This window comes from Rhinolophus sinicus, chromosome 15, assembly GCF_057876585.1.
Source record: "Rhinolophus sinicus isolate RSI-liver-muscle chromosome 15, RSI-T2T, whole genome shotgun sequence".
NCBI lineage: Eukaryota > Metazoa > Chordata > Mammalia > Chiroptera > Rhinolophidae > Rhinolophus > Rhinolophus sinicus.
In genome coordinates, this window is record NC_142515.1 from 42,927,825 (window position 1) to 42,955,317 (window position 27,493).

The 27,493-nt window shown below is 35.3% G+C and overlaps 1 protein-coding gene and 1 pseudogene across 12 annotated transcripts in view; one reads left to right on the forward strand and one right to left on the reverse strand.

Moving 5' to 3' along the window:
• Positions 1 to 2,514: 2,514 nt before the first annotated feature.
• On the forward strand, positions 2,515 to 3,570 carry LOC109447432 (dnaJ homolog subfamily A member 1 pseudogene; annotated as a pseudogene).
• Positions 3,571 to 5,447: 1,877 nt separating this feature from the next.
• The window catches only part of JMJD1C (jumonji domain containing 1C), a 251,508-nt gene continuing 229,462 nt past the window's right edge, over positions 5,448 to 27,493 (reverse strand). For 10 of the 12 annotated variants that reach the window (XM_074339497.2, XM_019731785.3, XM_088792040.1 and 7 more), the window contains 12 exons: positions 27,121 to 27,248; positions 26,721 to 26,934; positions 25,335 to 25,549; positions 24,369 to 24,647; positions 21,221 to 21,389; positions 20,198 to 20,288; positions 19,641 to 19,771; positions 19,145 to 19,267; positions 16,052 to 16,191; positions 14,682 to 14,858; positions 6,682 to 6,813; positions 5,448 to 6,369 (listed from right to left, as the gene is read on the reverse strand). In XM_074339497.2, the coding sequence (XP_074195598.2) occupies positions 6,280 to 6,369; positions 6,682 to 6,813; positions 14,682 to 14,858; positions 16,052 to 16,191; positions 19,145 to 19,267; positions 19,641 to 19,771; positions 20,198 to 20,288; positions 21,221 to 21,389; positions 24,369 to 24,647; positions 25,335 to 25,549; positions 26,721 to 26,934; positions 27,121 to 27,248 (1,889 nt within the window). In that variant the 3' untranslated portion in view covers positions 5,448 to 6,279. The remainder of the gene's footprint in view (positions 6,370 to 6,681; positions 6,814 to 14,681; positions 14,859 to 16,051; positions 16,192 to 19,144; positions 19,268 to 19,640; positions 19,772 to 20,197; positions 20,289 to 21,220; positions 21,390 to 24,368; positions 24,648 to 25,334; positions 25,550 to 26,720; positions 26,935 to 27,120; positions 27,249 to 27,493) is intronic. The other 2 variants (XM_019731781.3, XM_074339495.2) reach the window with 2 other exon arrangements.

The window sequence follows — 27,493 nt, forward strand, 5'->3', positions numbered from 1 at the left end:
ATATAAAATCAGGAAACAGATAAAACAAAACTCCCAAGGTTTTTAAGAATCAGCAAGTTTGCACTTGACTCAATTAGTGGTCACCTGTCTACCTTTTAAATAAACCTTTGTCCCCAAAGTTGTTGACATTAGTGTCTCCTAGCTCACTGAGCCCACAGAACATGTGTTAAACAGCTATAAGACTAAATATCTGACTTGAAAGATTCAATGAACTGCTAATGGTTGGAAAGGTGAATGGAATACTTAGAACAAAACGTGGACTCCTGGCTCAGCGGACATGAAAACAGCCTATGGTGTACCAATATCCCATGTCCCATGTAGTTCCTCGAAAGTTCCACTAACCTGGGATGAACAGCAACTTCCCGTGACTACATTTTTGGAGTTTGTACGTTTTAGAACGCAAAGCATTTATCACTTGGCTCAATCTAAATGGGCTTAATTGCTACTTTCATTTTCCCTCTGGGAGGGAATGTGAGATGACTGACCAAATCACATGATAACCAACTCAACAGATGTACCAAATTTTTAATGTCCTAGAATTTTTCCAAAATCCAATGGCTTTAAAAAGCTTTGAAGAATCTTATTGTATAGTTCAGCTCTAACAGTTGTTTTGAAAATGCAAATTTCTCCCAACATAATATACAGGGAACAATTTAAGCATAATGTGAATTTTGTGTTTGTTTAAGGGGCAATTTTGCTTGCAAGAAAAACTTGGATCCAGAAAACTGCACCACCTGAACCTTCGTGGTGGTGGTGAGCCGCACCCATCCACATCTGGTGTTACAACTTGCTCTTTGATGTCAGATAATCCTTCCACTTCACAACACCTCAGTCAGAGCTGCAGCTCTTCTGATGCCCACGTCCAAAGCAAACTTACAGTCTTTCTTCTTCAAAGTAAAGTGTCATATTTATTTGTTGTGTTTAATCTATTTCTTAAACAGTTAACATCTGTAAAAACACCATATGCCACACATGGTGACCCATTTACAAACAACTAGAGGACAAAACGTTAGGTTGGCTAAAATTTCAATTGACTAAGAAAAAGCATCTGAAGCTATTATAGTACTGCTAGATGTTTAATATGAAAATAACTAGTATTGTAATTAAAAAACATGGGGAGGTGAGACTACACTGCCTTGCCTATGACAGAGCCTGGAAGTTGTCCCTGATAGGGGTTAGTCTACTTGACATTCACCTTTTATAATGGCATTTACAGAAGCAGCTCCTCCCACCTGCTCTTCTACAACAAAAGTTGACTTACACTTATTTTAAGTCACTTATGAAAGTGTGTTGGGTATCAAATAGCTTACTTGGAGGATTGTATAAATACTGCTCTTTCTGAAGCCTCCCTAACCCCAGACTTGTTTGTATGTATTTGTTACATAGTATTTAGTATTGATGGCGTAATCCTGAGGGAATGTTATTTTACCAGAGCCAAACACATAATAGATGCTGAATTGTAAGACAATTGTCCCACAGGATGGTCTCATATTGTAAGTCTCATGCTTTGCAAGCACCTGTGGCTGGAGGCAGTGATCCCTGTGTGCCCTTTATCAAGAACTCCTTTACTTACTAAACCTGCATGACCTACCTTGGTCCTAAGCCCGACAGCCCCCCCACACACACACCCCCCAGTGTTCTGCAATAGCTTGAAAGGACCCGAGTCAGTTACCATTCTCATGCTGGCAGGGGACTTTCCTGGCTCTCCTTGGGAAAGGAGTCAGCAGTCCCCATCTCATTTTGCACTTCATTTCTTTTTGTTCATTGACCCAGCTTTCCAACTCTTTCATCTGTCAAATCTGGGTTCAAAACACTAGGGAGGAGCAAAGAGTGTTAGACTCACTTGTCCTCAGAATGTACCTCCTTAAAATGGAGTACCACACATACAACCCACATCCTTGGCGTATCTGCACTTACCCCAGGGACAAGTTCTTTCTCGTAGACCAGACACAGAAAGATAGGCAATCCTCCAGCCTTAGTTGCAGCTAGTTCACTCACTCACAGCGAACTGAACAGCTGAAGTCAGCTATGAAAATCTCCCTAGTCAAGAAAGGGCACTCATTTTGTATGCAGCCAGGGACCCAGAGCTTCCAACATTGTTGTTTGAAGGTTGCTTTCATTAAGAGTTAGACTGGTTACTTACTGTGAGAGCTAAAGTACTTGATATACCACTCAGTTCCTGTACCTTATGGTTCCATATGGTTTCCTGTTCCATATGGTTTCAAGGCATAATTATCAAGGTTGATCTAATTTATGTATTAATTGGGGATTTCATAGCTTTTGTAGTCAAGAAAAGTCTGAGTCTGAAATTTGCAGACAGACCTGGTGGCATATAGCTTTGTATCTTGGCCACTTGCTATGCCCCATTTCATAGTGCTATCAGAAAGTCAGAAACTGGGAACTTTCCAAAACAGCGAGTGGAGGAGCAGTGGCTGCCCAAGCTGCACACATCCACACACTCCCTCCTGCTCCCTCACATGGGCCTTGCCCGCTCACTAGCTGTAGAAAATCGTGAAAGAAACCACTATGTTTTTGGACAGGGTCAAACCCAACGCCATCCAGAAGAACTGAAAAAAAGCTTAAGGAAACGGGCTTTGAAGTACCATCCTAAGATTCCAAATGCAGAGAAGTTCAAACAGATTTCTCACGCTGTCTGATGCAAATGGAATTATATGGCAGAGAAGAGACAACTAAAAGGTGGAGCAGGTGGCAGTTTCAGCTACCCCCATGGACAGCTTTGATGTTTTTGGAGAGAAAGCAGAGGTAACAAATGTGCATCAGCTCTCAGTAGCCTTAGATTTATATAAGGTGCAGTAAGAAAACTAGCTCTGCAAAAGAATTGTGACAAACACAAAGACCAAGGTGGAAGAAAGGAACAGGCGTGTACTGTCCCAATTGCCAAGGTTCTGGAATGCAAATAAGAACACGGAGGACCTGGAGTGGTTCAGCAAAATCAGTCTGTGTGCATGGAGTGCCAGGACCATGGGGAACGGATCAGTCTGAAAGACAGATGTAAAAACTGGAAGGATGATAGTTCGATAGATTCTAGTTCATATTGACAACGGCATGAAAGATAGTTAGAAGATAACACTACACACAGTGAAGGCGACCAAGTCCCCAGACGAGTCAGGAGACACGGGTTTTAGATTAGAAGGACCATGCTGTTTTTACTCGCCTGAGATGACCTGTTCATGAACCTACAAGTTGGGGAAGCCCTGCGTGGCTCCCAAAGGCCAGTATCTACTCTTCAAACCAAATCCTAGTCATCACCTCTCGTCCAGGTGAGACTGTCAAGCATGGAGGCATCAAGTGTGTGCTAAGCCAAGGCACGTCCGTTTATTGTGGACCCCATGAAAAGGGTCACCTAACCATTGAATTTAAGGTAGTTTCCTGAGAACAGCTCTCTCTCCTATCAATTCTTTCCTGGAGAAAACTACCTGAGAGGAAGAAAGTAGACGACACTGATGAAATGGGCTCAGTGGATCCAAATCAGGAAAGGCAGGGCCATTGCAACGGAGAAGCATACGGCGATGACATCATCCTAGGGTGGTGGTGTGTCAGACCTCTTAATGGGGCCAGTAACTCACTGCTGGCATCTTCTACGTAGCAGTGAATGACTGAAGGATATAATTGTAACACGCCCACTACTTGCTACTGTTTTTGTTTTAATATTCAATTACAGTAGTGTTTTAAAAGTTAAATGAAGAATAAATTCAAATATAAATGCTCTGACTTTGCCGTGTGTATGGCTTCAGTATGCAAAGTAAGTTTAATACCTGTAAAAACTACTTAAAAATGTTTCCCCCTAAGCCTTTATTGTCACATTTTATAATTTGAGTTCAGCTGTGTACACGGACTAGCTAAGACTGAAATACTAGGTATATGTAGACTTCAGTGTATGAACCTTAACTATTAAGCTATGAAATTAAAATTCTGTCTTTCACTGGCAATAGACAAAGAACTTAATTTGTAGAAAAGTGTTCGTCTGTATCGTTGTATTAAGTGGAATTCACTGTGATGCCTCTGCATTTATTCAAGTGCCTCAATTGTTAGTTGAAATGGCATGCTATATAATTTGCCTGTGGGATCAGTGATAGAAACGATACCCTTCTAAAGAAGGGGTTTATCATAATACGCTGCTTGAGGGCTTGCAGTACTTAGAATGTAGAATGGCTTGCATTCCCTTCTGCTATTCCATTAAGTGTGTACATGTACACACACACACACCGAGTCCTGATTACATTTTCCCTTTCTTTTTTTGGACCACATGGTGAGTCTTAGAGTAGTGACTTCTAAAGAGGGTAACTAAGAAGTTACAGTGATGAGACCTTTACAGAAGTAATGTGCTTATACGATAGGAAGGTGTTTTTTAGTTATGTTACAGACTTACTTTAAACCACTTAACGTGCTCCAAAGCAACTGTAACATAATGTTGGTAGTATAGCAAATTATGATTAATAGCTTTAATTGTATGTTTTAAGTCTTATGTTCACAATATCAGAATTCAAGCAATTCTTGAAATGTGTAAACGTTTCCTTAATATACCGATTACAAAGGGAAAAAAAGGTCAAAAGCTTACAAAAGAAGGTTCACATAATCATTTGAACTATTCCTCAGCCCAATTTCTTTTTCTAGCCAAGTACTTGTCATTTATCCCATTATCCTTTGCGCCAGGTGGGGCATTAATGTGAAATGTAATTGTTCACATTCCTGGCTGAACCTTGCCTGAACTGTAGGGTGGAAGAGTAATCTACACAGAAATAAAAGATGATGGACAGGATAAAAACTAAACAACATGTAAGGTGACAACTTGGGCTACCACTGTTTTTCTTTTAAATTGTGCTTTCCAGATGAGAAGATTGTTCCCTCAATATCCTGCAGGTGTCAGTGGAGGGCTACATATTTCTAGTAAAATTCAAATGGTTATGTGAGGACATGTGAGCCCTAAGCAACTAACTGATAATAGCAGTCACCTAATAAAATCAAGATTGCAAAGTAAAGCAACTTACCGAGGTCACACAGTAAGCAGCTGAACTCACATTCCGTCCAGGCTGACTTCGGGCTGTTCCGTGCCACCTGTTTCCTCTCTCCACCTTCTCCAACCCCCAACAGTATATTAGCAGCTATCTCTGCTGGGAAAACCACTTATTTGAAATTGTCTGATCACATACTCTCATAATCATGGGTTCTAAAATGCATATACAGGTTTTTGTTTTTTTTCAATTAAATGCATTCATAAATAACAAATACTGCAGTTACCTGTATTTCTTTCTTTAGTTGGGCCATAGGGCAAGTAAGCTGAGGCACTTATTTGTGATGACCCATAAAATCTGAAGAAAGCGGAAAAAAGTTTACAAAGGTAAAAGACAAGGGGAAATGTTCCAGAAAAGAACATAATATCACAAGAAAATGCTGGTAGTCACCTTGATGATGAAGAAGCAAGCCAATTTTTGATAAAGTCCTTTTAATGGAAAATGTAAAACCCCTTTCAACTTCAATGTACAAAGCCATATGTAACACTTGCACTTAACAAATAAAAGCAAGCCAATGTTTTAAAAAAATACATCATTAAATGTGTATATGTATATATTTACATAGCATATTAAGTTTAATATTTAGCTTTAAAAGTTCACATAAATTTTACCAAAATGAGACAATTTTAAATAAATTACACCTTTTGAAAATGTTTAATTGTACAGTCAATAGCTTCAACAAAATATTGAAGTGTCTGTATTTAGTATCTACTTTATATACTTTATATTTTACAAATTTTACAATTATTTGGCAGTAATTTTCTGATTATGACATGAATGCTGTGCGATTCAGCAATTTCCAAATGCAGGCAATAGCTGGTGTTGAGTCCTATTCTCACAGTAACTGTCTCAATGTAGTGAAAAATATCAGTTATTTTAGTAAACTGTACAAGGTCACATTTACACTTGATCAACAATATAGCATAGAATTTTGTAATTTTTTTCCAAAAATAAATACATCATTTTAAATCTGGCATTTTCACAAACATCATATACACTATAATACAAAAACAGCTATGAAGCGCTGCTTTTTGAATGTAGCTTGTTTTAATAACTAACAATGAATCATAGGAGCTGTGACTTAGGCTATATATACTGCTGCGCTGTCAGTAACAAGTAATTACTACAAAGAGAATTTCTTGGCACTGATGGTTTTAGGAAGCTTAAGTCAGTGTACATACATTATCATTGTTCAAGAGTAAGTAATACCATTTCAATGCTCTAAAAACAGTAAACTGAAACACACCTAATTTTCTTCCATATCCTCTGTTTCATCTTCATGTATCTTCAAAGCTCTCACCATTTCCTTGACTGCATGATACAAGATGTTTTTAACCTGAAAGAGATGTTGGTATTTCTAATCACTTTAACTGAAGATAAATTAACAAATGAAAACTGCTATTTTAAAATTTATTTAAATGGAGGAAAGCCAAATTCAAGAATAATAAATGTCAAAGTTTAAAAATGTTATTAAACCAAAAGTTAAAATAAGGGCCACTAAAAGTCATACAATTAAATGTGGATTGGTTTTAATCTTCAGTTGTTATCCTAATGTGACAAACCTAGGCAATGACTGTCTAAGCAGTTGTACATTTCTAGATATAAAAAGCCTGCGGAATAGGAGCTAGTTAGGAAACTCATCTCTTACCTGTAGTTTATCATCATAATTGATTTCTTCCTTCAAAAGTCTCAGTTCCTGTGTTAAATGAAATGACTGTACGAGATGTTCTGGAGACACAAAGTCTTCAGTTACCTGAATACAGCTGTGAAAATTCTGTACCTATCCCCAAAAACAAAAACAGTAAAGTGTAAATTTTAGGAGGTGGGGATAAAGAAAAGCAAACTTCTCTATTAATAGTAAACACAAGGGACAGTTCATTAGAGAACTTACTTTCTCCAAAATATCAAATGCCTATCAAAGCAGATGACGGAACTTTATGAGTTGTATCACTGAAAAGCTTATGTAATGTGACTTTGGAAATGAAATATTTTTAAATGAAGAGAAGAATTTTTCTAGGAATCCTTCAGAGAGCTGATAATCAGATCCTAAATTATCAATTTTGTCAAGGTGGATTCTATTTGGTATCACTTTAAAAAAAAAAAAGGTAACTGGAAAGTATCTCTAGGTAACATCCATCTGGATGTCTGTCGTTGCTCCTTTGGCTTTCAGTATTTTGATCATTGCACTGTTAACTTTTACACCAGAGATTAAAGAAAAGAACATGAAACTTAAGTTTGATTATCTGTAAGGAAATGGGATGAAAACTATAGTTCCAGACAGATCTACTCACTGCAAGAGTTTTAGAATTATCCCAGGATTTTATTTGTGCCTTTCTTTCAAATTAACCAAATAAAGATATCCTTCAGTCTCCTGTGGGATCAGTACAATTGTTCTTCAACAGTTGTCTCTCTCCTGACTTAACGGTTTACACAAGAAGCCAGTCAGTGTCTTATCTGTTATTTGTTCGGCATATACAAAATGACTCCACACTTCAATATTTCTTAGGACTGCTTTCTATTAATGATAAGTATGACAGAGAAAGGACCCAGCTGATCCAATCTGGATTTTGTGATGTTTCTAGGTTGTCTTCCAGTAATATTAAAAGATATCCCAATAATTCTTGGGAAAGGAGAAATCAATGAAAACTAAGCACTTAAATATATTCTGATTTTTAAGAGTATAAAAATAAATTTAATTAGGAGTGAGAAGAGGTATCGAGATAGTAAGTAGGGAACAGAGACTGTTAAAAAATCTAATTTATGACAGAGTAATGATTCCCAAGGGGATGGAATTACTCCTCTGGGCGTCATGACTATGCGAACAGCTGCTGAAGTCTGCAGTTTTTAACTCTAGCACCGTGCCTCTAGTGATAACTCTATAGCATATATATTTATAATATAATATATATATTATATATAATATAATATATATATTATAAATATATAAATAAATGAAACATTTTCTTCCTTTTTAATCATTAGGTTGTTGGTTCCTCTAGAGGATGAACATACCATGTTTCCCCAAAAGTAAGACCTAACCGGAAAATAAGCCCTAACATGATTTTTCAGGATGCTTGTAATATAAAATAAGCCCTACTGTATTTTCCTGAAAATAAGACTGGGTCTTACATTAATTTTTCCTTCCAAAGATGCATTAGGGCTTATTTTATATTACGAGCATCCTTAAAAATTATGCTAGTTTAGTGGTTACCAGAGGGTAAGGGGGGTGGGGGGTGGGAGATGAGGGTAAGGGGGATCAAATATATGGTGATGGAAGGAGAACTGACTCTGGGTGGTGAACACACAATGGGATTTGTAGATGATATAATACAGAATTGTACACCTGAAATCTATGTAATTTACTAACAATTGTCACCCCAATAAATTAAAAAAAAAAAAATTATGCTAGTGCTTATTTTCCGGTTAGGTCTTAGATTCAGGGAAACAAGGTAGTGGATACTTCATATTTTCAGCATTGCTGTAGTTTCACTGGATCTTAATTATGTGTCTGTGCAACACACATGCTCTATTTAACAGAGCAGGAAACTATGGAGGAGAGATTCAGTGCCTATTCCAAGATAAGTCAGCCAATAAATGGCAAGTCAACAGGAACCCAGCTCCTATGATAGGCGTTGTTTAACAGATTCTTTGGAGTCCTACGTTAACTCCACTGTACCGGCAGTCTCCAAATGCCCTGTTCTCTTTGTCTGTCACTTACCTGAACATTCTGTGGGGATTATGTCCTTCAAAAGTTCCAGCATGTACCTTTCAGCACATCTAGCTCTACTGTTTTTATAATTTCTCTTCATTGGTATTATAATTCTGTTTACACATCATGTTTCCTGGTTCCCTTTAGCTCTGTGAGCATATTTAAGACAGCTGACTTAGTCTATGTCTAGTAAGTCCAGTATTTGAGCTCCCTTAGGACAGTTTGTTGACTTATTTTTTTCCGTATGAACGGGCCATACATTCCTGTTTCTATGTATGTTTGAAAATTGGACATCTGAACATTATAATGTGGTAACTGGAAATCTGATTCTCCCCTGCCTCGGGGTTTGCTGCTGTTGATTGCTGAGGGCTGCAGCCATCCATTTGTTTTGCGACTTTTCCAAACTATTTTTGCAAAGACTATTCCTTTGTTGGGTGTGCTCACTGAAGTCTCTGTTCTCTCAGTGGTCAGCCAGTGACCTGGCCAGAAATCTCCTTAAACACCAAAAATCTGCTGCCCTTTTCTTTATAAAGCAGTCCCCTGCTTGATGTAAACACTGGATTAGATTTCAGAGTTCTGGAAAAGTTGATTCTGTCAGTCTTTGCCAGTTTATGGTTGTTTAACAATCACTTTTAGAACAGTGACTTTCAGTAGTGCTTCCATGATGTTCTTATGTTTACTACTGACCTCAACCTGGTTTATTTTGCTTAAAGCCTTAAGGGTTAGTTTGAAGGGGCAAGATTCAGTTCTAACGTGGAACACGCGTGAACTTCCCATTCCTCTTAACCCTTTCTTTGGCCATCTTGGAGTCAATTTACATTTCCCTTCCTTAAAAGACTTATTCATACTTGCCTTAAAGGATGAGTTGTAATCAGAAATAGGTAATGTTAACAAAATATAACTCCTTTCTGTTCTTAGTAGGAAAGTTATTATCTTGACACTATGATTGCCATATACACAGCGACTTGTGAGAACTTAGAATGGAAAAATTTTGCCAAAGTCCTTTTAGTCATATGAATGCAGAGAATTTACAACTTTATGATAAACTCAAACACAATTAAGCTAATAGTTATGGGCAAATTCATCACTAAAGATTTTATGTTAATTGAAAAATTGTTGCTGTTTAAAATAAATGCTACTCTAAACCTGAGGATGCTAGAGATGAGACAAAATAAATCCTGGAAATCCTGAAGGTCAGGGTCCACCTGCTCTTTGGGCTATACAGGGGTTTCACAGACTGTTTGCCAACAGAAGATTTTTAAACCTGCAATTCTACAGTAGTTATTAAAATATGAAGAGGGCCGTGGCCATGATACTTTCCCTCAGATTCTAAAGATATGCATCTAAACACCCTTAGACAGATGAAACTGTCCCTGTTCCCTAGGCTTGGCTTCTCAAAGTGCTCACTGCTGACAAACCAAGGGACAGAATGTTGCTTCTTCCCTAGCACTTCTGGTCCCTGTCACAAAGTATCATTTGGTTGAAACAGTGTTTTGGTAGGTGTCCTGGGTTTTCAAGGGCTTCCTGTTTGTGCGGTTATCAAAGCATGGCCCTGGGCAGTAACATCAGCATCACCTGGGAACTTCCTAGACATGTAAAATTTCAGATCCCTCTTCAGAAATGTTAAGAAAATATAACTCTTCTGTTCACAGTAGGAAGGTTATTATCTTGACACTGTGATTGTCATGTGAATCAGAAATTCTGGGGATGGGGGTCCAGCAATCTGTGTTTTATCAAGCCCTCCAGGAAATTCTGATGTATGCTAAAGCATGAGAAGTACTGATTTAGGGTATGGGATTATTTTAAGGGCAATCCCCTGTAGTCTATTGGAAATGTTGAAGCCATCAATGAAAAGTTTTCAGGACCTCTGAGGACTAAATAAGTTGTGAATAATGATGCATCTCAAATGCAAGTCAATATTGTGAACAGAGTTCTTCCTTTTAATTCTCTCTCCAAATCACATTACCACTACTAGTTGAGTCATGGACAAAACTCTTTCGACAGGAGAAATAACTGCTGTCATTATCACACCACGTAAAGGAAGGAAGGTAGAAATCCTCATTCTTATAGCTGGCAGTTCTATGCCAAAATATGCAGAAGGTTTTGTCCTGAATACTCATCAATTTAGTGGCACTGCTCAGAATACAATTCGTCAGTCTAGGTCATACATGCTGCTTCAGTCTATTTAAATATAACATCCTTTTATCACAGATGAAATTCGCTCTCTATAATCTAAATGAAATTTCTATGTATCTCAAAACATTTTTTCCTGTGTACTTCTGTGTATAGTCACAACTGGAAGTCAGAGTCCAACCTAAGTAAACTTTCTGAAGTAGCCAGAGAAGACATACAGGAAGAGGCCAAAAATTACATCTTTGTACAAAGAGCACTTGTATATAAATTATGGAAAGTCATAATTTTGTTTTCATCTATACTTCTACAAAAAATGCTGTATACGAGAACATATTTTTAGGCTTTCAGGCTTCACAAATATTTAAGTGCCTATTCTAGGAATGGGAGAGAGCAATGAAAAGAAAAATCCCTGTCCTTCTAATGAAGCTTACATTCCAATTGGGGGTGGGAGGGGAGATAATAAACAAAGTTAAATTATGAAGCATGTTAGAAGATAATGAGTGCAATGAAGCAAAATAAGGTAGGGGTGATGATAGGGAGCTGGGTGACACAATCTGCAGTTTTAAACTAGGGTGAAGACCTCACTGAGGTGATATTTGAGCTAAGACGTAAAGAATGTGAAGAAGCAAGTCCTACAGATCTTAGAGGAAAAAGAATTCCAGGGAAAAAGATTAGTGAGTAGAACTCACTGGTGTATGTGAAAACCACAACGAGGGCAAGGTAGCAAGAGAGAAGTAAGGAAGAGAGAAGTGGAAGAGGAAGGCAGAGAGAGAGAGAGAGAGAGAGAGAGAGAGAGAGAGAGAGAGAGCGCAGATAGGATATTAGTACAGATTGTTTAGGGTCGGTCTTGTGAGGCTTTGAGCAGTGACATGTGAACTAAACTTTTTAACAGGGTCACTTTGCCTACAACTGAGAAAACATGGCTCTTCTCTCTCTCCCCACCCCAAGAAAGTAGAAACAGCAGAGAAAGGTATACGCATGGAATTGTTCTGTGGAACAGTAGTTGCCTATACAGGAGAAGCACTGAGGGCAAAGGTGAGAAAAAGACTGAGTTTTCACTGTGAACCGTTTTGTATGGTTTGAATTTTTAAAAATCCTATGACTATATCACATTTTCAAAAGAAAAATATTTAAAAGCAGTCTGTTCAACAAACTGTACTGAAACAACTAAATGTCCATATGCAAAAAACGAAACTTTGATCCATACTTTACACTATACATAACAGTTAATTAAAAATGGACCACAGACCTAAATGAAAGAAAAACTATAAAACTTATAGAAGAAAATGTAAGAGAAAAATCTTTGTGATCTTGGGCCAGACAAAAAAATTTACAGATATAACAATAAAAAAATGACACATAAACAAAACATTGATTAATGAACTTCATCAAAAATTTAAAACTTCTGCTGTTTGGAAGACACCATTAAGAAAATGGAAGGACAAGCTACAGATTGGGAGAATATATATATTTGCAAAGCATAAAACAGATAGAGGGCTTATAAGCAGAGGAGATAAATCACAGAAAACTCAGTAAGAAAAAAGAAAATCCAACTACAAAAAAAGGACAAAATATTTGAACACAGATTTACTAATAAAACAGATATACAGATGGCAAATAAGCATATGAAAAGATGCTTAACATACTTAGTTATGAAAATGTAAATTAAAATCACAATGATATACCAATGCACACTTATTCAGATGCTTAAAAACAAACTGACACTAAGCAGAGGAAATATAACTCACATATACTGCTTTGGAGAATGGCCAAAGGTTAATCATACATTTACCATATGACGAGGGAATCTTAGTCAACTTGGTATTTATCTAACTGAAATGAAAACCTGTATGTGAATGTTTACTGTGGCCTGCTTTATTATCGTCCTAAACTGGAAATAACCCAAATGTTCTTCAACTGGTGAACTGATAAAGAAAACTGTGGTACATTTATGTAATGCACAACTACCCAGCAATAAAAAGGAAACTACTACTAATACACACAACAACACAGAATAAGAAAAGCCAGACTCAAAGGCTACTTATTGTATGATTCCAAAATATGACATTCTTAGAAAGGCAGAATTATGGGGACAGAAAACAGATTAAGTGGTTGTAGGAATATCAGGTGGGAGGAAAGCTTGACTAAACAAGGGCAGAAGGGAATTTCTTGGAGTCATGGAAGTGTTCTATGTAATAATTGTGTTGTTATCTAACTACGTATTTGTCAACTTACACAGCTATACACTAAAAGGGTATGTTTTACTACATGCAAATTATACATTAAAAAACCCTGTACTATCCAGTTCAACACTAAGAAGAAGGATATTGGATTAAGTTGAACTTGAAAGAATTTTCAAGGAAACTTGTGTTATCAAAGAATTATTCCTATTTACAAAAAAATTTTACTGTACTGTTCTCTTAAATAGGCTAGTTACTTCTTTGAGGGCATTTCACATTTGTATACAGCTTAACTGTTTTCTGATTAAGAGGCTACAAGGCAAAAAAAAAATAGTATGTGGGGATGAATCCCAATTAAACTTGAATCATAAATGATCTAACATCATTGATGATCATGTAAGTCCAGCGGAGAATAAAACAATTTAACATAAATAATGCATTAATTTATCAAAACATTTTTTCTCCAGGAAGTTATTATAGAGAAAGTTATATGTATTTATTATGTTTATATTTTGCTATTATAAATGGTATTTGAGATGTAAGAAAGATAAATCTAACCCTGAACTTGGTATCTTAAAAACTAAGCAACTATTATCATTTAAGGAATACTTACGCTATTGTAATACTGTCACAAATGCTAAATAGGCAGTAATTATATATATATATATATATATATATTTTTTTTTCCCCCCCATATATAAAATATGGAAAACTTTCCATGGTAAAACTATATATATCAGCTATATCTCAATTACCAACTCTGATGTGCACTAGCTTTTGGAGTTCTTAAGTTTCCTTTCCACACTTTGTTACTACGAGGGCTAAAATCGTCTGTGATAGGTAGCTCCAGTCTACTTATTAGGAATCCACTGTATGCTTTTAATCCAGTCCTCCATTCTCTTCCAGGTGCCACAGTCAAGCCACAGAGACAAAGATTAGGTTTTTACTTTAGTTTTTAAGTTTAGTAGATCAACAGCTTTAAAAATCACATACCATCTATCTTTGGACATGTTACTGCTATGTCAGCAAACTAAAAGAGAGGCAGGAGGTATATACTGAAAGCCCAAATTCTGGAATGGTCTAGCCAATAATTCATTCTACTCCTACTTGGTACCTTAGAAGATCTCTCTCCCACTGTTAAGTCTCAACTATTGAGAATTGAATATATAGTACAGTAAATCCTCCCTTAACATAGTGTGAGGTTCTGCGAGTTTAAGTGAAACCACTTATAATGAAACCAATTTTTCCATATGCTAACTGATATAAGCAAAAATTAAACTGCTGCAGCATAATGAAATGTTATTCAAAGATCTGCTGTATCCCCCCAACCCACCAAAAAAAAAAAAAAAAACTTAAAAACTAGATTTAAATCCACTACCTCAGAGACGATACAAGAATGGATATATATGGCTGATGTTTAAACTATTTAAGCTTTCAAAGCATTTAGTTATGTCAGATCTTTTCAAAAACTGAAAAGCTATTTCAGTGATTTCTTAATAAAAGCACCCTGATGCAGGGCATCTTATGTTTACTTTCATTTATACCTGTACTCAGAACAATTTTTTAAAAAATTTTCAAAACTGGTCCTTTCAGTAACAGGTGTGTTTGAAACAAATTTTTGTATACCTGATGAAGTGCTCCTGCTGGTAAGACAATGGCATCACCAAGGAACTGAATAAGTGTGCAGGTTCTGACTCCATATTCCTCAAGCAGTCTTTGGCGGAGCTTTTTGTTCACATACCAACTTTGGTCACGTATTGGATCATGTTCTGGTAGAACTTCAAGGCCTTGTTCTTTTGAAATCTGAAATATGAATTAAAATTAAAACACACCACTATTTAAATAAGGGAAATGGTAAATCCTGTTCAGTTAAATGTCAATTTTATTTACAGTAACAGTCTTTTGTTGTTTAAGTTACAGAAAATAATATTCTACAATATGAAAAGTCAAAGGACATTAAAACAGTATTGCATACTGATACGCTGTTAATAAAGTGAATCATACTCCCTGCTCGTTTCTTCCTTCCACTATGAAGTTTACATCCATTTGGTTTCTTCTTAACAATTGTTTTAAGAGTCTAACACAGAGATGAGGCAACGCTTCGTTTAGTAGCTTTGCCCCAAAGTCAATCCATTCACATGAAAACTTCACAAACATTTCTTAATCCCGCTCTTTTTTTGAGGTAGGTACAAAGATAAATACCTTTATACTGCTAACCTTCTAACCCTTGATAAATCAATTTCAAGGGATCCTTTATGAACCAGTGAATAATCTGGTTTAAAAAGCATAACTTATAATATCTTAAATTAAAATACTGGTAGGTACTATAGGATAAGACAGTAGGTACAGGGCTATAGCCCCTTCGCAATGACCAGAGACAAACTTTAAGTCCCTTAAGAAAGATGACATACAATAAAAGCAGCAATGATGGTCCCTTAAAAGAAATCTCTATAATTACAAAATTTAGGAAATATTTGATCAAAGGGCTTGAACCAATTATATTTCAGATTAATGTATCACTTTCATTTAGAGTATCTTAAGTAAATTAAAGGCACAATTACTCAAAATTTTAGATTACTCATGTAAGTATCACAGAGCAATCAGATGTGATAGAGTAGAATTATTCCCTAGGTCAATAGCAAAAAATATCAAATTAAAAAAAAAAGATCCTACATTCTTTAGATGTTTCCATGATACATTAGTTTTTCTAGCCTGCAGTTCCTAATCACTACTTTTCACCAAGGGTAATATCGGATTCATCAACAGATTAGTTCTTGACTATGAAGGAAATGGAAGAACATTAGCAACTGAGAAGAAATGACCCTCAACATGAAATCGGCCTTTTCTGAGCAAGACAAAGGAGGATTTTACTTTCTACAACACAAAAAAACCCTCCTCCTTTGAAGTAAAATTATTCTTATATTGCTGAACACAAAATGAAGTTAAATTAAAAATTAGTGAGTCAACTGATAAACTATTTGCAACCTGAATTATACCTTTTGAAGAAATTCCCTGATCTTGTCAATGTCTTTCCCAGCATAAATATGCCACAGAGCACCAGGAATTTCACTTGAGTCCTTCAATCGTTTTCTCAAAATGTCATCTAAATCTTCTTCCTCAAATTTCTTGAGGATTCCTGAAAAAGAAGAGTATATTTTCAAATTAGTCCGTAAAGACTACCAGCAAAAAGCCAAGTCTAGGTCCTAAAACTGATCTATCAGAAGAGGTACTAGATCGGAACTCTTATTAAAGAGGAGATAAACCCAGTGATACATCAAGTACTGGAACTATAGGAGCAGAGAACATTAACCCTGTGTAACGGGACAGAGTGCCTTTCTCAGTTGATTTGTTTTTTTTGCAAAGCACAGGACGGATTAAAAATTCAAGGGCTTTTACTCAAACTTAACCAACTTTCTTCCTGTCTCAAGGGAGTGGTTATAACAATAATTTATACTCATACAGCGTATCATAACTTACTAAGGACTTTCATGACTACTATTAATTAGGTGGCCTCTGTAACTACTTAGTAAGATAGGTATGGATCACAACTTCTATTTTATATCTGAGCAAAGAAGGTTCAATGAGGTAAAGGGATTTGTTCATTACCATGACTAATGAAAGGTAGAGCAAAATGTCTAACTCTTGGAAGATCTCATACATTACTATTGGTTAATCTGTAATTAAATGCATTTGCTATGGATGAGTAAATAGCAGGTCATTCTTCTAAAATGTTGACAAACTGAAAACTGCGCACGCACACACGTACAGAAAAAATTTTAACTGTGGTTATTTCTGAGTAAAATATAGGAAGGTCTTTTTCAAATTCCTGATTTCACTATAGTGAACATTTTAAGGAAGTGTTCTTTTAAGAGAAAAAGAATAATTGTCTATTACAATGAATACATCAGCTGTTTTCTAATTTGTGACAGTGAAAGTTTTTTTATCTTTAAAACTGGCTGCAAAGATTTCTTAATTCAAACATTCATTAAGTGTTTACAATGTGCCAGAGACTGTCCTAGAATGTTGGGGATTAAAGAAAGACCCAGTCAAGACCTCAGAGTAAAAGAAGGTATTAATAAACATAGTCAAAAAGAGTATCTCATAGTTAAGTAGAATCACAGTACTAAGGTACACAAAGGCTTGTTCAGTTCTCCAATGTTATCTGTGTAGTCTGTGTTTAAAATGCTCTTTAAAAATGACAGCTGATAGTTTTAAAATGTGTTTTCTTAGCAAAATTTAATTTGGCAACCTAAGATAAGTTTTCCCATTTTTTTTCTTTAAATTTTACTGCTCTATAAATTAAAAAAGGGGGGGAGGAGGGATACATCATAAGGAAGAGAGTTTATTTTCTGAATGAAGACCTCTAGGGGAAGATGACAATCTGAGTTATACTTTGAAGGATGAACACAGAAATTAGCCAGGAAGGAGGTAGGAGAGCCATTGTAGGTAGAGGAAAAAGCATGTACTTTAAGTAGGTCAGTGTTCGTAGCATTATTACAACCCTAAAACATTTCTGTTTTTTGGTGACTATCTATAAAAACTGCCAAAAGCTTTAGATAATGAAAGACAGCCAAAGAATTAAAATGTTAATGAATGTTTTCTTATAAGACCAAATATTATGCTACAAATGAGAGACAGGAAGTGTGCAGGAACAAAAATGAGTAAGAAAGTTCTAGCATTTAAGGACACAAAAAAATAGTAGAGAAAAGCAGGTGTAACATCTGTATTGTAGACTAAGTGCTGTAAGGGATGATTAGAACAAGGTACAAAAGAGGTAATTAACCCTGCGGCATCACAGGCTTTGAAAGGATAAGAAATCTCAACCACAGGTCATACATTTCTGTGCTAGATCTGGGACAACTCAAGCGTACTGGACTCTTAAATCCTTGGGAGTGGGATAGACAGTTTTTAATCTATTATAACCAAGAGTGTCAATTAAGGGAGCTGAGAAACAATATAAAAATGAGTTTCTATAGTTTTGGGGGGAATTTAGGTTGGGTATTATAGAAGCTGACAAATATACAGAGAAGTTAAGTGAATGCTGTAATGAACACCCACGTCCTCAGCACCTAGCCATTGAGCTGTAGATACATTCTGGGCTCCAGATACAGAATTGGTGATCTACGTGATGGTTGGAAATCATACACAGAATTTCACAGAAGTACATGTAAACTAGAAAAGGTAGAAAACAAAGTGTGTAACTCTAGGAAAGTCTGTTGTAAAGAACCAGGGAGTAGTGTCACAGAGGCCAAGGCCATTATCTGAAGACAGTAGGGATTAATAGTGCTATTTATTACAGAGGTGGCAAGTAATAAAGGGACCAGAAAGAAACCACTGAATTATCCAAGCGTGGCAGCTATAGCGGAAGAAATTTCAGTGGGGCCACAGGTATGGAGGCCAACCTGCATTCAGCTGAAATGTGAAAAGGAGGTAACAGACACAGTAAAGAATTTGTTGTAAGGGCAGGGGCAATAGGATGGTGGCAAGGAAGACATGGTTTGAAGGAGGTTTCCTTTTGAAAAAGAAGGAACAATCTAGCGTCTGCTGCTACACTGAAGAAAAGTAGCCAACGGAGGTGTATTTAAAGGCCTATGTCTACAAAGAAGGGAGTGATAGAGGGAACAAGGATTCAGAAAGGAATCCAGAGGATGGAATATAACTTACATACTGGATAGAAAGTTATTTCTAATTAAAAGAAAAAGCCCTTCTCTCCCTGATACTGGAAGAGAAAAAAGGAGAACACTTGAGGCACAAACTATGACTTAATCATCTTCAGAGTCCCAGGATCTAATTTCTATTCTTCAATAAATGTTTATAAGTGAGTTTAACAGTTTAGTTTCATTAGTACAATATTTAACGATAGTAAAAGGAGGAAATAATACTTTTAAAATTAAAATTCCTGTTATATAAAAAGACAGGTAAATAAATTAATCACTCAAATAATAAAGATAAGACTATCCCCATATCCACTGCAATTCTTTTAATAATAATTTTTGCTATTAACTTAGAGGATAACATTCTGGGTAATATTAGTGTGTGGTTATTCAACTACTATTATTCCAAACACCGCTGTTTTTACGTTTCTTTACCTGCTTTTGAGAGAATGCCATTTCCTTTTGCTATGCCAACATAGACCAGAATATTTACAACATCAGAAACTTCAACATGGAGATTTGTTGTTCCTATATCATGATCTTTAGCAGCAACTACACCTGTGTATGAAATAAAATTTTACTTGACAGACTAATTTACATATCTCAAAATCAGTTCTATGAGGAAAATTTAACTGTAATTTGAGTTTTAGTCTCCTTGTTCCAAAACCTGCCATCAAAAGCCACAATCTATGAAATGTTCCACAAAAATCACATTAATAGAAAATATAAATATTTTGCAAGGAATTAGCAGGTACTTAACTACATATTGGTTATTAATTCCTAAGATACTGCTTGATTTAGAAAAATATTTAAATGGATTATTAAAAGAACAGATTTAGTAGAAACTAAAAATCATTAGACAATTTATCTTTGTACAGAAGTTAAATTTCCATATAATTCAAAGTGGATAGAAATGTAAATATATATCTACCATAGGCACTGCATAACCTGGGTCCTAGATCAGGGCGTACAAAAAATCCTGGCAAATGAGAAGCCAAATTGAATTTTCCTTCTGGATTACAATATTCTGGCAATGGCAGACTTTTCAAAAGATCTTCATATCTGAAAAATAACAACATTGACCTCTTTTGAATAAAGACTTACATTTTTAAGTGCTATCAAATATATAATTTTCAACCTGTTCAAAACAAGACAACTTTTCTTAAAGGCCTTTGATAGGTAACACTTTCCTTGACTTCTTTCAAAGTTTAAATGAACGCATAACACACAGGGAACCACAGAAATGATACTGAAAATTGCAATACTGCCTCATCGTGGAAAATTAAAAGCACCAAGGGAGGCCGTAAATAGACTTTCCCCTGCTAGGACTACAGAGATTCAAATTTTGTTTTTTGTTTTGTTATTTATTTTTAATTGAGAAAGAAAATTCCTAAAAGGTCACACTTTTAATTCCTTATCCTACTTCTAAGGATAATCTCAACTCAACTTCAAAGAGCTGAAAGTCAAAATAAGTTTCAAAAGATATACCTTGATGGCATCATAGTCTTGAAGTCTTCTCCCGAAGGGCAATCTTTCAATTTTAAAACAACTGTTTCTCCACTTTTCATTTTTTGCCGTTCTATAAAAAATGCAGTTAATTACTAAAAAGGTAATCACTGCCTTTTTACTTTTATTAATGTTTGGAGAGGAAGACATAAAACAAATGCTTGCTTATTGGCTTTTATTTCTTATGTACTTAGGTATTATTAAGAGTTTTATACCTTATATGCATTGGTGATGTGGAATACTGCAAAAAAAAATTCTTTTAAATAGCTCTACAATAGTCATTGAACTTAGTCTTACATTTTTACTTTTAATTTTCAAAGTATTTAACATCAATTTTATGATTCAATTTTCAAAAGCTTATAGGGTTGCCAAAAGTATTCCCCATGTGATGTAAGGAAACAGTATAAATGACTTGTTTATGGTTAAAGGAAATTAGGGTGGAGCCAGGACTAGGACCCAGTCTCTTGTTTCCAAGCACAGAGGGTCTCCAACTTATGATGGTTCGATTTAGGAGTTTTTCAATGGTGCATAAGCCAATAGGCATTCAATAGAAACAGTACTTCTAATTGTGAATTTTCACCTTTTCCTGGCTAGCTGTGTGGTGCAATACTAGTGATACTGGGTAGTTGCAGTTCCCAGCCAGCCACGCCATCACGAGGGTAAACAACAGATAGGGGACTCTACAGTGTGTTCACTGTGTTGTTTTTGCCCAACTGTAGGCTAATGTAAGTGTTCTGAGCACATTTAAGGTAGGTTAGGCTAAAGTTATGATGTTCCGTAGGTTAGGTGAATTAAATGCATTTATGACACGATTACTTTCAACTTACAATGGGTTTACCAGGCTGTAGCCCCATTGTAATGTGAGGAGCAGCTGTACTTGTTTCTTTTTACTAGGCAACAAAGTCATATACAAGTTTAAAAGATTAAAAATTTGTTAAGTCATATTTACAATTTATCATTTTGGGGCCTATTTTTAACAAAACAGTAAATAAAAGAACAACATACTTGAAACTTCTTCAAAACCATCCCAGAATTCCTTAACATTGGCATTTGAAATAATGCTGTCTTTGCAGTTCAGGAGATCAGCCTGGTGGTCTCCAAAATCAAGACTAATTGATTCCGCCTTCCATAAGTTAATGTTCATTTTCTTATGTGCACCAGAAACCACTGCAGGCTTAAAATAAATAGAGATAGATAAAAGTTAAAAGGTATATGGACACTGCCAAAATTTGATTTTACACGCACATACAATAAGCATGTAACACTTGAAGTTTTGGGACTAACAACAAATTGTGAAAAAAGAGCCCATTAAAAACAGCCCTTGACCTGGAAAGATGTTCACAATATATTGTCAAAGAGAAAAGGTGATGAAAGAATGCCATGTAGAGTACATTACCATTTTTGAAAATAAAAATGAAAATGTCTAGTAATTTTCAGGAAAGCAGTCCGAAAGGCTATACTAAAAATGTCATGTTTAAATGGTATAAAAGTAAATGGTTGCTTTATTTACAGATTAATTTTCATAGACAGAACATAACCTACTTATATATTTGTATATGTGTAATATATATTTTTTAATAAAAAAGTCCTTGACATTGAAACAATTTATATACATTCTGAGTTTATATTACTTAAAACACGTACATTCTTTACTGCTACAAGGATCATGGTAAATAAAAATATTAAACAATTAGGCATAACATTACATTTCAAGCCTAATGATGATTCCCCGAAAGTGAATCTCGTCTTTGAAATCCTATGAATTCAAATCCCCTCAAGGCTAGTATCCAAACCAAAAACCAACAATTGACAATTTATAGCTTTTAAAACTCCAATGCTGACATAAAAAAAAAACCTCTTAGGCAATCTGATGTATTAATCTCAGTTATTTTTTTAAATTCCTTTCTTATAAATGAAGTAGAAGTCTGGGATACAGAGAACACGGAAAGTTGTGACAAAGCCTCTTGTAAAAGATATTAAGTACTCTTAAACTTCATAATTAAATATTGGAAACTATAAGAGAACCTCTAGCTAGGGATCTTATCATAAAAGATATCCCCGAAGGGTGGGGAGAACCATGCTCAAGTCTGGTTAACTCTTGAATCAATGCTCCATTAACTTCCTTTCAACGTGCTTAATAACATATACAACTCTTATTAATAACAGTTCAGTTATTAGATAATTATTATTGGCAATTCACATATTAATTCCCAGCTCCTATTATGCCTATTTAATAATACTTCTTTACCCAGCCCTATGCCACACTTTCTTATGGTAATCAGCAGCCTGGGAAAAGTAACTAGATTTATAAAAATTATAGGGCAATTATAATATTAGAAGATTCTGAAGCAGAATCCTTACGATACCATTATTATCATCTTCTTCAGGAAATACTGAAAGCCTTCCTAATTTGACTCCTTGCCTCTGGTCTCATTCCCCTCTAATTCAACTTTCAATCTGCTTTGCTGTTATTTTAAATTTAATTTGACTACTGAATTAAAACTATTATCGACAGGATAAATTTCAAACTCTTTAGCATGATATATAAAGGCCTTTCATAATCATAGCCCTAGCCACTTCATTTCCCCACCATTATTAGCCCACAGAACTTTTACATGTTTCAGACAAAAAAACTACTTAACAATTCCCCAAACATCTGATGCTTTTGTTTATCTCCAACCTCTTGTCCTTTAGAAATTTTCACTTAATCCTTGAGGCATTAAATCAGACTAGCCTTTTTGAATTAGTACTTAGTCATTCACTCTTGTGGGTTTCAATAACACCTTGAACATATTTCTTATGATATTTAACATGTTTATAAAAACATTTATGGGATTATTCAAGTCCACATAAAATTAAGTGGTCTAAATTGTGATCCAGCAATGAATGGCACTGGGGCTTGAAGAGCTAACCAAAAAAAGAGGCGAAATATTGTATACACTCAGTCTTCCGTATCCCTGGGTTGCAAATCTGCAGATTCAACCAACCATGAATAGAAAATCTTAGGGAGAAAAAAAAGACGTTCCATTGTTGTTGATGAATTACTTTGTAGTTAAGGCCTATGATGGTTGTGTCTGTATTGGACATGTACAGACTACTTTTTCTTGTTGTTATTGCCTAAATAATACTGTATAACAACTATTTACATAGCATTTATATTGTATTAGGTATTATAAGTAACTAGAGATGATTTAAAGCATACAGGACAATGTGATATACTGTTATTTTACATAAGGTACTTAGGTATTAACAGATTCTGGTATCCAAAGGGGGATCCTGGAACCAATCCCACGCAGACACCAAGGAACTACTGTGTATATACAATTCATAGGTGTGTATTTTTTCTGGGGAGAAACCAAACTTTCATCAGATTTGGAAAGTATTAGTGACCTAATTGTACTAAAACGCTCTTACTCATATTGTACTCATTTTCATATCCTAATGTCCAGCACAAAGACTGGATCTTAGTGCGCTCAGTAACTCTCTGAGGAATGAAGAACGTAAAACAAAATATCAATGTTGTTTTCCAGAGAGCAAGAAAAAAACTGAAAATGACAATACTAAGTCTTGCAAATTCTTAATTTTGTTCATAATTTGTAAAACTGCCATCTGAATTACGTATCAGACATTGTATCAAAACTTTGGTCAAACAGAATATCATTTTTCTTTGTGAAGAATTAAATAATGGAGTTTGTCATTCAAGATTTGATGAACTTAAAAATAAATTTTCTATAGATACACATTTAAGGCAAAAGCATCTATACCTTTCATCAGTTCAATAAAAATGCTTCTAGTATTAATACTTTAATAGCAGATATGAATCTGTTAACTGGATAAAAATATAAATGTAAAAAAAATAAAGGAGGTACCAAACTTTGTAAATACATGCTTTATTAAAAGTCAGTTGACTAGTAAATCAAAAAAATTGGTGCTTCCCTGTTAATTCATATCAATCTAGCCAAAAACAAGAATTCAGAAAAAATCATTCTGGTAACTTTTACGGTGTTTCTGACATCTTACTTCCAGGAACTCCAAATGTGTTAAGTAGTATCTTTCCCCTTTCTTTCTATCCCTAAGGAGAGAGCCATTTTGCCTGTTCCAACAAGCTTAAGTTACACTAAGAGTGTGTATTAAATCAGCTTAAAATACTCACTTGTCCATGTTTCCAACACTCTTTGAAAAGCTTCCAATTATTAATATTTTTATAATCCTTAAGCCAAAGGATATGCTTCTCACAGATCCAAGAATGTGGTATATCACTGTACAATTTATTGTTCTCATCCATGGCAGATTTTCTGCTTTCTTTAGGCTCTTCTTTTAGCTCTGGTTTTACATTTATTTTAGATGCTTTATTTGGTGGAATTTTGTTTTCAACAACTGAAGCAATTATGTCATCAAGAATGTTTGGCATAGTCCTTCCACTTTTACCAGTCTATTAGGGAAAAAAAATGTATTTTGAGAACATTTACATTTTAAAACTTTCACTTTGATTTACTACTAACATAGCAAACAACCAACACAAACAATATACAAACAAAGAATAGGTAATCATGTCAGTGGATATGAGTCTCTACTGCTTACACTGTTCCTGACAGATGGGAACCGGAAGTTTGGTGGTCTCCATGTGAGGCCAGGTATGCAGAAAATAGAAGTTTGGCCTTCCTACCTTTCATATTGTTTGAGGACTGGGGCAGAGGAGAAAGGACAGACAAGTGGAATTCCCCATATACTTTTAAAAACCACTAAAAATTTATGTCTATCTAATTAGTCTGCTTTTATTTTTCTTTGGTGAATAATTAAAGCAAAAATCTATTTCTAAATATTTTAAGTAACAAACCATCTACTTCCATATTTTTCCCCCACTAGGCAGATGGTTTTCAAAATCTGAAGGAGTATCCTTAGGGTTCTTCTGGAGTCAGAATGCCTCTCCCCCAACATTTTTCACCTTGGAAAAAAACAGTCTCAAGCTTTTACGAGTTACAATGCAAATATGAATATGCCTAATATTTTGGTATACTTGATTTCAACTGCATCTATTTATTGTATAGTTCACAACCAAATCTCCAAATCATCTAAATTTAAGGCCCATGTGAAAGCCAAAATATGTTAGCTCACTTACTGGGGTTCCCATTGAATATACTGGAGCAAAAGCAATGCCAGCATCTGTAGAACCCACACGTAGCTTGCCAGCTGTTGTGGTCAGTAAATCCCGTAAAGTTGAGCCTTGTTCATTATTCTGGGACACAGCAGGTGATGTTCTGCTGTTTGGAGAATCAGGATTGTCCTGTTCTTTCTCTTCTTTAATTGGTTGTTCAAGGGCAAATTCTTTGTTTTCTGAAATAAATCATTTTACAAAAATTCAAATTAAAATTAAGCATGCTGCCAAAGTACAGACAAAACTGGCACCATATATTTTACAGTGAGTTAAAACCAGTAGCACCAGTGACTAATTCAATTAATTCACCTCAACACACACCAGAGGATAGGTTAATCCTTCAAAATGGAGTCAAACAGTTTGAATATGGAAAGGCCTTCCTCAATATCTTAGACATTTAGCTGAGTTTATACAGCTAGAAAGTATAGGTAAGTAACAAATTTATCGCTCTGGTGGCTTTACTGATATGCTCATCCACAAATGATTCTGCAACTAAATTTGATGCAACCATAGGGATGCAGGTTCCTAATAAGAGAAGACAAATGTTTTACTGAACCTAAGCCATAATGCAAGAAAAAGCAAAAGTAAATTGTTTTGAGTGAATAGTACATTAATGTGTAATAGTATACTGTTGGTTATAATTATTATATAGTTCGCCCTTTAACAATGTGGGAGGATAGGGGTGCCAATTCCCCAGGCAGTCAAAAATCTGTGTATAACTTTTGACTAACCCAAAACGTCCCTCGATATCTGTGGGAAATTGGTTCCAGGACATCCCCCGCCCCCCCGACAGATTACCAAAATCCGTGGATGCTCAAGTTCCCTATATAAAATTATGTGTTTCCCCAAAAATAAGACCTAGCTGGACAATCAGCTCTAATGCGGCTTTTGGAGCAAAAATTAATACTATAAAACCCGGTCTTATATAATATACTATGATATATGACATGATATGATATGATATGATATAATACAGGGTCTTATCTAATGTAAGACCAAGTATAATATAATATACTATAATGTAATATATATAATATAATAAATATAACAACATAATATAATATAATACATATAAATAATACCGGGAATCATCATTAATTTTTGCTCCAAAAAACTCATTAGAGCTGATTGTCTGGCTTGGTCTTATTTTCGGGGATGCAAGGTAGTTTCGGGGATGCAGGGTAGATAAATGCATATAGTTGACCCTCTACATCTGTGAACTCCCAACCACGAAATGAAAACAATGCAGGTATTTATTGAAGAAAAAATAGACACATAAATGTACCCAGGCAATATAAACCTGTGTTGTTCAAGGGTCAATTGTATACTTAGATAATTAATTGTATTTACCTTTTTTTTCCTCTCTGGCCTTTTGCTCTGCAAGATCTGCTAACCAGTGCAGTGGTGACTGGGATTCTGGAGGAGTTAACTTGCTGTCTGTGCTAGCATCACTCCCTGGACTGTTGCTGCCATTACTCTCAGACTTCTGAGGGGTATTTTGCTGCTGAGACTCAGGCATGCACAGAGAAATTTTATTACTGTGATTAAGAACATTCTGTAAAACCTACAAAGGTAGAACAATTAATTTTAAAATACTATCTCTTCATTATTCAGAGTTAAAAGTAATAGTTGTATTTATACAGTAACATAGAAAACATAATTTATAAAATACAAGTCCTAAACTGGATTTCAAGTATCAAAATTAATTTAACCATGCATTTCATTTGAATAATTAGAGATTTATACTCACTTGAGACACACCGTTCATTGTAGGAAAATTACCAACTGGTATATTCTGTTTGTTAGTACAATGACAATGGGATTTAATACCGTATTTTTCTCTAAGAGTGTGCATCGCATCTAGAAGATCTGTCAAAACTACAAAACATAATAGTGGTTAATAAAAAAAGATTACAACTAATTGTTAAGATTATTAATTATTTTTCCCCATTTTTCTGGTGGAGGTTTTCTTATGCCTTTTGACTTCTTCCACTATTTTTCTTCATCCCTTCCATCAACTTCAGGTTTGATCATTAATCCAAATTCACGTTCTCTATTCTTTTCTCTCTTACCTCTATTATTAAAAATTGAGTATGTTAAAAAAAAGGGGGGGGGGGGAGAAC